General features: G+C 39.7%; 1 protein-coding gene across 2 annotated transcripts in view; it reads right to left on the reverse strand.

Moving 5' to 3' along the window:
• Nucleotides 1–13,517, reverse strand: part of DNAH5 (dynein axonemal heavy chain 5) — a 267,302-nt gene that overhangs the window by 128,199 nt on the left and 125,586 nt on the right. For both annotated transcript variants that reach the window (XM_033852761.2, XM_073802015.1), the window contains 5 exons: nucleotides 13,231–13,394; nucleotides 11,948–12,104; nucleotides 8,261–8,473; nucleotides 7,298–7,522; nucleotides 5,730–5,902 (listed from right to left, as the gene is read on the reverse strand). In XM_033852761.2, coding sequence (XP_033708652.2) covers nucleotides 5,730–5,902; nucleotides 7,298–7,522; nucleotides 8,261–8,473; nucleotides 11,948–12,104; nucleotides 13,231–13,394 — 932 coding nt within the window. The remainder of the gene's footprint in view (nucleotides 1–5,729; nucleotides 5,903–7,297; nucleotides 7,523–8,260; nucleotides 8,474–11,947; nucleotides 12,105–13,230; nucleotides 13,395–13,517) is intronic.

Consider the following 13,517-nt stretch of genomic DNA (forward strand, 5'->3'; position numbering starts at 1 on the left):
AACACAATATTGTAAATCAACTATACTTCAATTTAAAAAATTCTAGGGCTTCCCTTGTGGTGCAGTGGTTAAGAATCCTCCTGTCAGTGCAGGGGACACGGGCTCGAGCCCTGGTCTGGGAAGATCCCACATGCCGCGGAGCAACTAAGCCCATGCGCCACAACTACTAAGCCTGTGCTCTAGAGCCCGCGAGCCACAACTCCTGAGCCTGTGTGCCACAACTACTGAAGCCCGCGTGCCTAGAGCCCATGCTCCACAAGAGAAGCCACCGCAATGAGAAGCCGGCACACCACAACGAACGGTAGCCCCCACTCGCTGCAACTAGAGAAAGCCCACATATAGCAACAAAGACCCAACGCAGCCAAAAATAAATACATAAATAAAAATTTTAAAATAAAAAATTCTAAACAAACAAAAAAAAGAATGAAAAACAATAGTCATAGCAACATTATTAATGATGACTAACATTTACTCAGTGGCAGGCCCAGTGCTGGGTCCCTACCTACATTAATGTAGGTCCCTATCTACATTACATCTAGTCCACACAATGATTCCAAAAGAAGGGACTCAGAAAGGTTAGCTGTCTTGGCAAAGACTACACAGCCCAGTGGTCAAGATCCAGGTATAACTCACGGCAGCTGTGAGAATGTTAGAGAAAGAACACACGTCATGAGGCCTGTCTATGTTTTTTTTTTTTTTTGGCCACACTGCGCGGCTTGTGGGATGTTAGTTCCTCAACCAGGGATCAAACCCAGGTCCTCTACAGTGAGAGTGCAGAGTCCTAACCACTGGACCACCAGGGAATTCCCCTGTTTACATTTCTTATCAAGAAGATAAGATGTCTCCATCAGTCTTCAATTTCTGCTGCCCTCGGTCTTAAGTGATAGCAGTACAGCAAGTCCCCTACATAAGAACCTTAAAGTTGCGAACTTTCAAAGATGCGAACGTGCGTTCCATCAACATCATGCATGAGTGGAATTGCAGCTTTCCCTCTGTCTCCTATTGCTGACAATCCTTCATCTCTACCATCTCCCACCTCCTCTCCCTCCTCCAGTCAGTAACTCTATTTGCCTGTTCACTCGATGCCAGCCCCTGGATGCCAGCTGTTGTACTGTACTTTTCAAGGTACTGTAAGATTAAACATGTTTTCTTTATTTTTTGTGTTTGTTTGTTTTTTATGTATTATTTGTGTGAAAAGTATTATAAATCTATTACAGTACAGTACTATATAGCCGATTGTGTTAGTTGGGTACCTAGGCTAACTTTGCTGGACTTACGAACAAATTGGACTTACGAACGTGCTCTCGGAATGGAACTCATTTGTATGTAGGGGACTTACTGTAGTAAGAAAGATTCCAGACTTCTCGACTTGTGCTCAAAAGTAGAAGGAAGGACTGGGCATGAAAAATACCATGAGCTTTTCGAAAAAGGCACTGTATGTTTTTAGCATATTTATTGACTATTTTGTCATCTGAAATATCTGCAACTCCATCCAAATGATGTCACGTTTCCCAGAGACTATCACTATCAACATTGTTGAATTTTCACAGGGCAGTCAGTGAAAAGCTGACAAGATGTCAAGGTCTCTGGCCTTTGTTTTATTCAAGTATTAATCTTAGTGAGGAATTCTTTTGTAAAAAGGCAGCCAATCTTGCAATGCAATCCCAATGACCAGCAAAAAATGGTGACTCAGTCCTCCCGTAATCAACTTAGAGAAGAACAAACAAGTGAACATTTAGAGTGAAACAGGGGGAAACAAACTTTAGAATCACCTCCACTTACATACTTTGTTTTTAAAGTTCTCAAGTTTTTTGATACAGAAATATATACAAGATAATTAATACAGTGAAAGAATCAAGTTGCAAAAAAGTTTGTATAATCTGATACCTATATATGAAAGTTAAAAAGAATCTTGACATATAAGCATTTAAAATTTCTTAGAAAATAAACTACTAATCATTTTGAAAAATAGAAAGATTTTCCTCTCATACTTTCAACTTTATATCTTTAGGTACGACTTAATTTTTTTGCCACAAAGATGTGACTTTGAAAATAAACATTTCTTCATTCATTTGGGAAATTTTATTTAGTACCTATTATGGCACAGAACTGTTCTAGGGGCAGTGAATAAATCACAGGAAATCTATACCTCAAAGGATATACCTGATATCCTAAAGGAAGGAAATAAACTATTCAAAAGTAGAAAACAGGAAAAATCAAGCTGGTTAGGAGGGTTCAGGAGTGTGGGGATTGCTGCTTCAAATGTGTCAAGTCCAAAGACCCATGTGCGATGACATTCAATCGGAGACCTGGAGAAGAGGAAGTGAGCTATGCCAGTATTGAAAGGAAAAGGGTTCCCAGTTAAGGCAACAGCAAGTGCAAAGGTCCTGAGGCAGCAGTGTGCTGAGACTATTCAAGGAACAGCCAAGGAGCAAGTAGCTGGAGCTCAATGAGGAAGGAGAAAGAGTAGCAGGGATCAGATCATGGCAGGTCTTATAGGCCAATGTAAGGACACTGGCTTTTACTTTGGGTGAGATGGAAAGACAGTGGAGATCAAGGCAAAGGGATGATAGGACCTGACTTATATTCCAGTGTCTGAATTGAGAGGCAATGGCAGAAGCAGGAAACCAGATAAAAGACTATTGCAGTCATCCAGCCTAGGCATTATGGTGGCCTGGACTAACATGATAACAGCAAAGGGGAGAAAAGTGGTCACATCCTAAGTGAGTTCTGAAAGTGGTGGTGACCAAACTTGATGATAGATTGGATAATAAAGTGAGAGAAAGAAAGGCATTTAGGATACTCCAAGGATTTTGGCTTGAGCAACTGAAGGATGGAATTCCCATTTGCAAAGCCGGAGAAGAGGGCAGTTTTGTGGGCGGACAATCAACCATAAGTGTGAATTCCCAGTAAGCACCAAGAAAACATGTCACATAGGCAAGTGAATGTGTGTGTCTGGAGTTCAAGGGAGAAGCCCTGTCAGGGTGCAGAGATTGGGGAGTCCACATCTAGATGGTATTTAAAGCCATGTGAGATCACCTGAGGAGCTCATGATGGAGAAGAGCCTTGGTGTGTTCAGTGATTAAGGGTCAAGAAGATGAAGAGGAACTAGTAGGAGATGGTATGAAGGGACAACCAGAACAAGAGGAACTAGGTGAATGTTGTGTCCTGGAAGCCACATGAAGAAAGTGTATCAAAAAGGAGACAGCGATCACCTATGCAAATGCTGCTGACTAGTCAAGGAAGGTCAGAACTAGAAATGACCATTGGATTTAGCAACATGAGGATCTGGGTGACTGCCCTACTGGGGGAAGAAAGTGTGATGGGCAGAATAATGGTCCCCCAAAGATATCCACATTCCAATCCCTGGAACTTGTAAATATGTTACCTTACACAGCTAAAGGGACTTTGCAGATGCAATTAATGTGAAAGGCCTTAAGATGGGGAGATTATCCTGAATTACGCAGTGGACCCCATCTAATCTCATGAGTCCTTAAAAGGGGAAGAGGGAGGCGGAAGACTGGGTCAGAGACATGAGACGGAAAAAGGAAAAGAGACTGGAAGCATGAAGGAGCCTCAACCCATGGTTGTGGCTGTGAAGATGAAGGAAGGGGTCACAAGCCAAGGAAAACGGCAGCCTCCAGACACTGGGAACAGCCCTCAGCTGACAGTATGCAGGGAAGTGGGGACATAGGTCCTGCAACCACAAGAAAAAGAATTCTGCCAACAAACTAGAAAACAAAAAGCAGATTCTCCCCTAGAGACTCCAGGGGGGACCACAGTCCTGCTGACACCTGATGTTAGTCCAACAAGGTGTGCACCACATTTCTGACGTACACAACTGTGAAATAATTTGTGCTGTTTAAGCTTCTAAACGTGTGGTCATTTGTTATGAAGCAACAGAAAACTAATACATAGAACCTGAATGGTGTGAATTCAAGGTAAAATAGATAGAAAAAACTGTGATTTTGAGGCGTTTTGATGGGAGTAGAGAAATGGGAGGGAAACTAGAGGATTCACGGTAGGATTTCCTTTCTGGAAGCCATTATAGCACATCGTACGTTGATGAGAATGATCCAGTGGAAAGTGAAAATTGATGATGCTCCCAGAGAGAAAATAACTGTTTCAGTGGAAGGTGTTGGCTTTGGATGGCTGCACAAAGTCCATTCCTAAAACCAGGAGAGAAAGTGGACAGCATAAGGATAGGGGCTTGGTTGGCAGACATGATGGTGGGGAATGAGTGCAGGTCCTCTCCTGTGGTAGCATCTATCTTCTCAGTAAAACAGGAAATGGGGCCTTCAGTCGAGAGAGGAAGAGAGGGGGATGCTTGAGGTCTGGAAGGAGAGAAGGTGTGAAATAGCTGTTACAAGTGTTTCAAGGAATTCTCCACATTTTGTCATTATTCACCTCTGCACTTCAAAACAAAGAGAACAACTCCAAAAAGACATCCAAGTAGAAAAAAGCATCCAGTAGAAATCATCTTTTGTAGAAAATAAACATATGGTTACCAGGGGATATGGGGGGAGGGATAAATTGGGAGATTGGGATTGATATACACACACTACTATTGACATATATAAAATAGATAACTAATAAGAACCTAGTGTGTAGCACAGGGAAGTCTACTCAGCACTCTGTAATGGCCTATACGGAAAAGAATCTAAAAAAAGAGTGGATATATGTATATGTACAACTAATTCACTTTGCTGCACACCTGAAACTAACATCTGTAAATCAACTAAACTCCAATAAATTTTTTTAAAAAAAAGAAATCATCTTTAATGAGACATAAGAAGGAATATGGAGTGTATGAAGACAAAGAAAATGTGAGGAGAAAAGGACAGTAAAATCTTCTGCTACTCCTCAATCCTCAGGTAAAAGTGAGCATTTCATTCAGTATCACAACTGAGCAGAGGGAAGAATCTCACAGACAGGGCTATTACGTCAAACTTTTATATTTTGTCCGATAATATTTTCAATCTAATAGCCCAGGGGTTCATCCTGTGAAAATGACTGATATTTAGCTTCTCCTTAGGCCCAATGTTGATTTTAACACTCAGCCGTTTTGTCCAACATAAGTATTCAAAGCATCCCTGAACAGCATATATACAATTAACTGATGCCACAAAGCTCAAATTCTACTAAGTGAATTACAGGCTATTAGCCATGGAGGAAGGACCCCTGGAGATAACCTAGTACATCTTACAGATGAGGAAACTGAGTCCAGGGAAACTGCATGGCGGCTCTGGCTAACACAGTCGGTAAATAACAGGCAGAGGGCAGGACAGGTCAATGTCCTCTCCATCACGATTCACCAATGTTCATACTCAATTTCTTTCCTGCTAAAAAACCACCTTATTGTCTCTGTAATGACAGTAAGTGCCACCGTCCCCTAAAGCAGCCCTCAAAGCCCATGGTGATTTGCACCTATTGATACATAGCGATTAATTCGCTTTTTTCCCATTTGATGTCCACGGAGGTCATTTAAACTTTGACTCTATAAGACTGAAGGCAAAGGAAGCAAAGTCTGTTTTAGTCACAAACCTACTAAATCCCATGTGAAGACATGTGTGTAAAGCTAAACACACCGAATTTTGAAGACTTTAATATAAAAGAGCCTGTAAACCCTAAAGAGACCGTCAGCCAAAATCCCTTGAGCACCTGGAGAGAATGAGAAGGTTGGGGGTGGAGGAGGGAGAAGTTGAGGATTCACAGAACCCTTCCATCACCTGTCTGTGAGGGGAGTTATAACGAGCCTGTCAGTGCAGCCTACAAACTCATTCTGGTATGTGAACGGCACATCTGTGATGTGAATCATCATCTTGTCGGAATCTTCGTTAAAATAAAATCTGCACTGTTTCAGCCACTCAAAGTCTGTAGGGCTCTTGATATGCATGTGACACTGAAATGCAGAAGGTATGTGTTAAAACTGAGATGAGAACCGCTTATTAACTACACGCATTAGCATTCAGGTAGATCATAATGTGAAGTTAATGGAACGCAAAGAGAGCCCAACTACTTGGGAGATGTCAACTACATCACCATCCAACCCATTCATTTATTGATCAGCAAAAAAAGATACTTTCAACGCTATGAGAAAAGGAGAAGTCAAGAGAAACTAATTGTGGCCCTCAATTTAAATAACGTGATCTATTTTAAGAGGAAGGTATTCATTTCTTAAATTTCACCCTTAAATGTCCAATACCACAGTCCTAACCATGAAATACAACCTATGAAAAAACACATTTGGCTTACAAAGATACAGCTAAACAATCTCCTTAGGAAAAAAAGTCATCTCTTATGATTATGATAAAGTACATTCTTGGGTTTTTTTTTTAATCCGTTAATTACCCTTCCTAGGATTTGCAGGGGGCCAAAATTTCTAACATCTAAATGGCAGGTTATTGCCCAGCAATGCTTTTTTCTGAATATTTTTAACCAAAATTTTAAGCCACTTTAATCATTTTTCTTTGACAAATAAGAAATCTAAAACTACCTACCCTGAGCCCTTTATTTCTCATTGAGGCAAACAGTGTGCTTAACCATTAAGAGAGGAGATTAGCACATAACAGCTTGAATGCATTGCCTTTATTTCCATTACATCAGAACCAATCTTTCATAATCTTTTTTAAATAACGGGGTGAGACACGATCCAGAAAACTATTATGAAACTAAGAGCTTCATGCCTGTTATCTAATGTTGTATTTTATAGTAGAGGACACATATTTCTTTTCCCATTTTCTATAGCTACGAAACTCTCTTTTCCATCCCTGTTCTTTCTTTAAAGGCAAAATCCGCATGTCTCCTGAATGTCACAAACTATATTAGGAAAGACCATTTGCAATCAATGACATAAAATGTAGCATAACTTGTTAAAGCTGTGATTTATGAAGAGCCTTAAAGGAACTACTAAGCAGTTCTACTAGCAATATCACTTATTATTTCTATAGCAGGAAACTGGTCATCTTCAATCTAATAATCAAAAGGAGCACAAGACAAATAAAAGCTTTTCAGGATGCTACATGACATTTCAGCATTAAAAATGATCACATAAAGAATTTTAAAATGAAGTCTAATTGCCTCCATAACACCTTAGCCGAGATCATTGGAAAAGAGCTGAAATTTCAGCTAAAGACTGAAAAGAAAGTCTGACAAACAATCTCTCATCATGAAGATGCTTCTTTGCCTGAATTTTACCTTTTCTTTGAATTCATTCAAACTATTCCCAGTGGGTAAACAAAGATAGTTTCTAGTATTTGCTTTTCTGTATATGCCACAGCATTTGTAAAGCATTTACCAGGTCATCAAAGATATCTCTTTGGTGCACATGAATAGTAATCAAAGTCTCATATTTAACTCGTTCCACGGAACTCAGATCCTTGGTTGTCATGTCTATCAATGTGCTCAGTAGCTCCAGGAAAGACTGATTGGTTTTCTGCATGATTTTTTTATCAGACTTGGCATTTCTAAGAGCCTCTTCTGAATCCCGTGTCCATATCATTTGAATTCCTAATAATCCAACCTTATGGAAACAAAAAAGGCTTTATGAGTGCGTATGGCCTATGGATATATTTAAATAGAAATCACAATATAGTAAACAGCTGTGATTATTATGCAAATGTCAGGCCATCCTTGATTACATCAACTTGATGGGTTGTTTCAAAACCTATGGAGACCCTATTCATATTGTTTACCTGACAATTAAGTACATACAGCTTCATGACATGTCTACAGATCTTTTCTTCTCATTCTAAGTCATATTTCTCCCTAGATAGATTTTAAGTTACTGGTACGGAAAGAATACGTCTTAAACCTACTTTCCCCAAACTAACACTATGTGTCTACACATAGTAGACACAAAATCTCTATTGATCACATGACTAAGAAAACATCATTTTCTGTATTTTATTGCTGAAACATATTTCTCATTTTTCTGGTAAAACACACCCAGTACCTTTTATGATTTATGTACTGAAGAGATTCAGTAGGAAAAAAATATTTTAAGTTAAAGAAAACATATCAAATATCTCAGCACAAATATATGTATATTTATAAATACATATGTATAGATACAGATACATAACACCAAATAATCTGTAGTTGAAATCTTTAAGCTTATCTATATTTAACAAATCCTAATGAAAATCTTAATATTGGTCTAGAGTGAAACTATAGGCAGTTGTGTAGTTTACAACAGACAATATCTGAGATCTAAAATGACTATTCTATAAAAAATACTTTCCAATTTCAATACACTGACCTGAGCAGGGAAGGAAGAAAGAAATTCAATCAGTTGGAAACCTGTTTCTTGAATATTTGCAGCTGCCTGGCGAATCACAAGATGTAATGAGGCCCGAGATTCCTCCAAGAGAGAATTAAGCCAAACTTCCACATTGCCCTCTGCCATCACGGGTTTATCCAATTCAATCGTCTCACCCTCTCGAGAGGAAACTGACAGAATGCGATCATAGATCTGTGTTAGAAGCCCAAAAAGAAGCTATATTTACACAAAGAATGAATTCCTCCATTGCCCTCTTGTCAACGTTATCCTTCCTGTAGAAAGTTAAGCCACATTTTATAAAATAAAAGGCAAAGTATGATACAAAATCAATTCCAAAACAATTTTTTAAAAAGCTATCCGTGAAATCGAAAAGGGAATACTAAATCAATTTCGAATAGTCTATACCGGAGAGGGGAAAACTTGTTTTCTAAGAGAAATGTTCAATACAAATGTGATAATCAAAAAAAACCTCTAAAGTTTCCCAAGATGAAATAGGACTCTCTAAGAACCTGTCATCCACACCACGAGATTATCAAGTTGACATTAGCAATGACCTGGTCAAAATGATCAATGCAAACATCTCACAAGGCAATTCCAATTCTATACTAAACATTGTGCTCTTTACAGGAGCTGTTGGTTGCACATAATATATTCTAATGCAAACCCAGCTCCTAGTCTGGTCATCTCACTTCAATTTCCATGCAGTATGGCATAATGAGAATATGTGGAGTATTTGGAATTCTAAAATACGGTTCAAATCGTGCTGTGCTATTCACTGACCTTCCAATGTTGGAAGACACATCTCGGAGACTAAATTTCTTGCTTCTATTTAGTCATTAAAAATCATGCCTGTCCTACTTCCCAACTCACCTTACAGGACACTCATGCTGGTTATGCAAAATACAGTTGGCCCTCCATATCCATGGTTTCTGAATCCACAAACTCAACCAACCTCTGATCAATATTTGAAAAAAAAAAAAAATCCAGGAAGTTCCAAAAAGCAAAACTTGAATTTGCCACATGCTGGCAACTATTTACATAACCTTTACATTGTATTGTATTATAAGTAATCTAGAAACCATATGTAGGTATATCCAAATATTACAGTATTTTATGTGAGATTTAAGCCTCCACAGATTTTGGTATCTGCTGGGGTCCTGGAACCAATCCTCCCCACAGACACCAAGGAACAACTGTGATGCAAACTATAAAGTAAATGCAAATGTTTGTTGTTGTTTTGTTCTCTAGTAAGTGGAATACTATTCCCTTGGGCCCAGATTTAGTCTGTATTAATGAAATCCTCCTTAGTTGTCCACAGAAGTGATCTACCAAGAAGCTAATGAGACTTAAGTTTCAGGGTCCCTCACTTGCACAGATCCTTCTAGGTCCTGAATATAAGTTTGTATTTATAATTTTATAAGATTTAGGACCCACAAAACCAGGATCTACCCCTGGCTGTAGAAACCTTATGGTAGGAACAGCAACAAGAAAAAAAAAATCAATGCTATTTATTTTTAAGAAGTAATTGCTAGGAACAGAAGCTGAAAATGAGGAAGTTTCAATTATCTTCAATGTACAATCAAACAAGGAGAAGCTTCACTCTAGGACCATGAAGTCCTGGTACTAAAGCAGAAGGATTTGAGGAAAACATCAAGAAGAACTTCCTCGGTAATTCAATGCCCTCTTTCAACCCATGCATCCAGTAGATCTAAAAGAAAGATCAGTTTTTAAACCATTCAATCCATACGGTCTCCTCTTTCTCTCCACCCACCCGCTTTGTTGTAGCAACTCGGCCTGACTTTGCAATCACTTTCGAAGTTGGTTTCCTTGCCCCCTTCCATTCTGCCTCCTACTCTGAGCCAGAGGCTCTTTCTGAAACACACATCAGGTCACTGCTCTGCTGAAAACCTCCCACACCTTTTGTCACGTTCATGATGAAGTACATTCCATAGTGTGATGCACTTGACCTTCTGGAATATGGTCCATGCCTCCTTCTCCCTCTTTTCCCTTTGCTCATCACCCCATGTGTGGGTTAAACTGTCTCCTCCAAAAATATATATTGAAGCCCCAACCCCTAGTACCTGTGAGTGGAACCTGATTTGGAAATGGGGTGTCTGAAGGTGTAATCAAGTTAAGATGAGGTCATCTTGGATGCTGGTGGACCCGAATCCAATGACCTTAGAAGAAGAAGGAAATTTAGACACAGACACACAAGGAGAATGTCAAGTGAAGACAAAGGTGGAGGTCAAATTGATGTGTCTGCAAGACAAGGAACACCAAGGATTGCTGACCACCACTGGGAACTAGGAGGCAGGCACTAAACAGACTCTCCTGCAGAGCCTCCGGTCGGAACCAACCCTGCCAACACCTTAGTCTGGATGTCTAGCCTCCGGAACTGTGAGAGAATAATTTTCTGTTGTTTTAATCCATGGAAGCCCTAGGAAAGTAATACACTCCCTCATATACCCACACTTCCTAGACTGCCCACACCTCCGGGCCATTGCACTTGCCCTTCCTCTGGCCAGACTGTGCGTCCCTTCCCCACTTGCCTGGTTACGTTCTACTCACCTTCAAAAAATCAGTTCAAACACCACATTGTCCTGCAGGAAGCGTTCTCTTACACCCCTTACACCCAGGTTAGGGCTCCCTGGTGGGCATTTCCATGCTCCTTGTGCATCACACAAACACAGCAAGTCAAAAATATCGATGGTTTAATTGCCAAATTTCTCTTGAATGTTGTACTGCATAAAAAACAACTGCAGTATGGATTGCAATATATTCTTCCTTGGAACCCCAGGACTGGCATCATGCCTGGCACACAGCGAGGGGCTTGAACTTAAATGACTGGCTTTTAATGACCTCCAATGGACTAGCTCTACCACTGCACGAGCTGCACTCTGTAGACCCCACCAGAGCACGAGAACCCTGAGGATGGTATATTCCCATTGTTAAGCACAACATCTAGTCCGTGGTATTTGCTCAACAGATGCAAGTTGCATTCTGGGATGAATAAATAAATGATACTAAGGTTTGTATGAAACACCATAAGGGAGCTGAATATGTTATCCAACTGGAAGGGTCACTTTTTTAGGGAATTTGGGGTAAAGGGGTAGATTAGACAATATCTCCTGGCAGCTAGGCAAATGTACAGTCTTCCTCATGTTGGATAACTTCTTTTGGGTCCCATACAACTCCATGATTCTAGAAATTGTTGGGAGTGTTTAAAAAAAAAAAAAGGAAAGAAAAGGTTTTCAATGTAGTATGATAAAAAACATGGAGGACCATCATGCCAAAGATATCTGAAGCCTGATTAAAACAAGTCACTGTGGAATTCTGTTCAGTCAAGGCACTATTTGACGAGCAATTTGTTCCTTTGTTTTGTTGAATTTCTAAACAGTTAACTTGGCATGTGAAGCTATGAATGCTACATACGAAGCATTCCTAATCACATTTAAACTATCTGTTATTCAAATCTACACTTTGGATATTAAGAAGTCCCATAGTTCTGAAGGCAAACTGGGCCCAAAAGTATCTTTTTAGTCATCGGGTGATATTTAATGGACAGGGAAGTAAATCTTTGTAAACACTATTGGAGAGCAATTCAATAAAGACAGTTGAGATTCTAAGATACGTAAATTGCTGGCCAGCAATTAGAATTAGGCAAACCTTTTCGTGGAACTTGACCGTTTTGATGTTGTCAAACACACTCAGCAAATGGGCTTGTATAGCGTGTGTGTCTGATGCCTGCCCCAGAATCTCCAGAAGAGCGGGGTCCGAGACGAAGAAGAACCGAGGAAAGCAAAGCCGTTTTTTCTCCAAGTACCTAAGTGGGGAGGAAAAGATAAACTTCATAAGCACACAAAACAGGTCTTTCTAGGAATAAATTAATCTGGATGGGAAAAAGGGAAAAGACTTTGAGAGAATCTAGTTTTCCCCACACTGTTCAATGTTTTTGTTTTGTTCTGTGTTTTTGTTGTTGTTTTTTTTTTTTTTCATTACTAATTTTGCCAAGTGGGAGTCCATATTCTGATTGGGAGACTATTTTTTTCCAGAATTAATAGAATTTCCTCATTTTTCACAAGTAAAATGTATACATTTGACTTAACCTGGAAATATTTGTACTTTCTTTGTAGAAGACAGGAAGATTTACACACAGGGAGTCTTTCGGTTTTGTGTTTGTTTTATTTTATTTGCAAGCACAGTGCTATGTCAGCTAAAGGCTGACAATTCCAATTCTTAGGATTGTATCTTAAAAGAATCCAATGAATCTATCACTGAAGCAGAAACAAAATCCAGCTGCATGGAAGGAAGGGTCTTGACACTGTTCTCTGCCTCGAGGAGTTACAAAAACCCAGTGAATGTTTGTTCTACCTGTCATCACCCTACTTTTGCTGCACTTTTGTTTCCCTATTTAACATATTTCTACTTAGTGATTTTATCGTGATTAGCCAAAGGGCAAGAAAATTATTTGTTACTCCTGGAGTTCCTCCAGCCTCCATCTATGTAAGTGTGGGTGTGGGTGTGGGTGTGTCAGTGTATATTGCTAGGTATTAGATTAGGCTCTCATTTTTGTATAATCTTGGCTGCTTGTGTACACTACACACTGTTCATATTGTTCTTCATTGAGTATAATGAAATATTTTGCTTCTTCAGATGTTTATCCAAGAAGGAGATCAGAAAAACAGGTATATTAATTTTAAAAACAAGGACTGTATGAGAATATTTACAAGCTCTTGTCCCAATGATGGAAGAAGCCATAAAGCCTATAATTTAAACATCAGAGAAAATCTAGTAACTGCTGGGAGAGACGATAAGCCTCCAAACTATCAGTTTTATCTATGCCACCACGTTAGACATGAATTGAGTCTAAGCAAAAGAACACCCATTTGGCTAATCCTGTCTCGTGTCTCTGGTCCCTTTCATCTCTAGGATGCTTGGAGTGAACTTACCCAGTAAGGGATTTCTGGCAGATTTCCAACTGGTCCAGCAAGTGTGGCAACAGTTGCCCCATGGTCTCATCTCCAACACAACACTGAACCACACTGGGCATCTCATGTGCCCGACTCATGATCTTCACCCAGGATTTATCTATGTTGGAAAAGCGCTTGGCCTCCTATGAGCACAAGGTAACAAAGCACACTTGGACACGTCTGTGATCCCAAGGACAGAGTGTCTCACATACCTCCCGCTGAGGTCAGACTTGTAACCGTTCTGGATACCCTGTGCATACATGAAA

Source organism: Tursiops truncatus, chromosome 3, assembly GCF_011762595.2.
Source record: "Tursiops truncatus isolate mTurTru1 chromosome 3, mTurTru1.mat.Y, whole genome shotgun sequence".
Lineage (NCBI taxonomy): Eukaryota > Metazoa > Chordata > Mammalia > Artiodactyla > Delphinidae > Tursiops > Tursiops truncatus.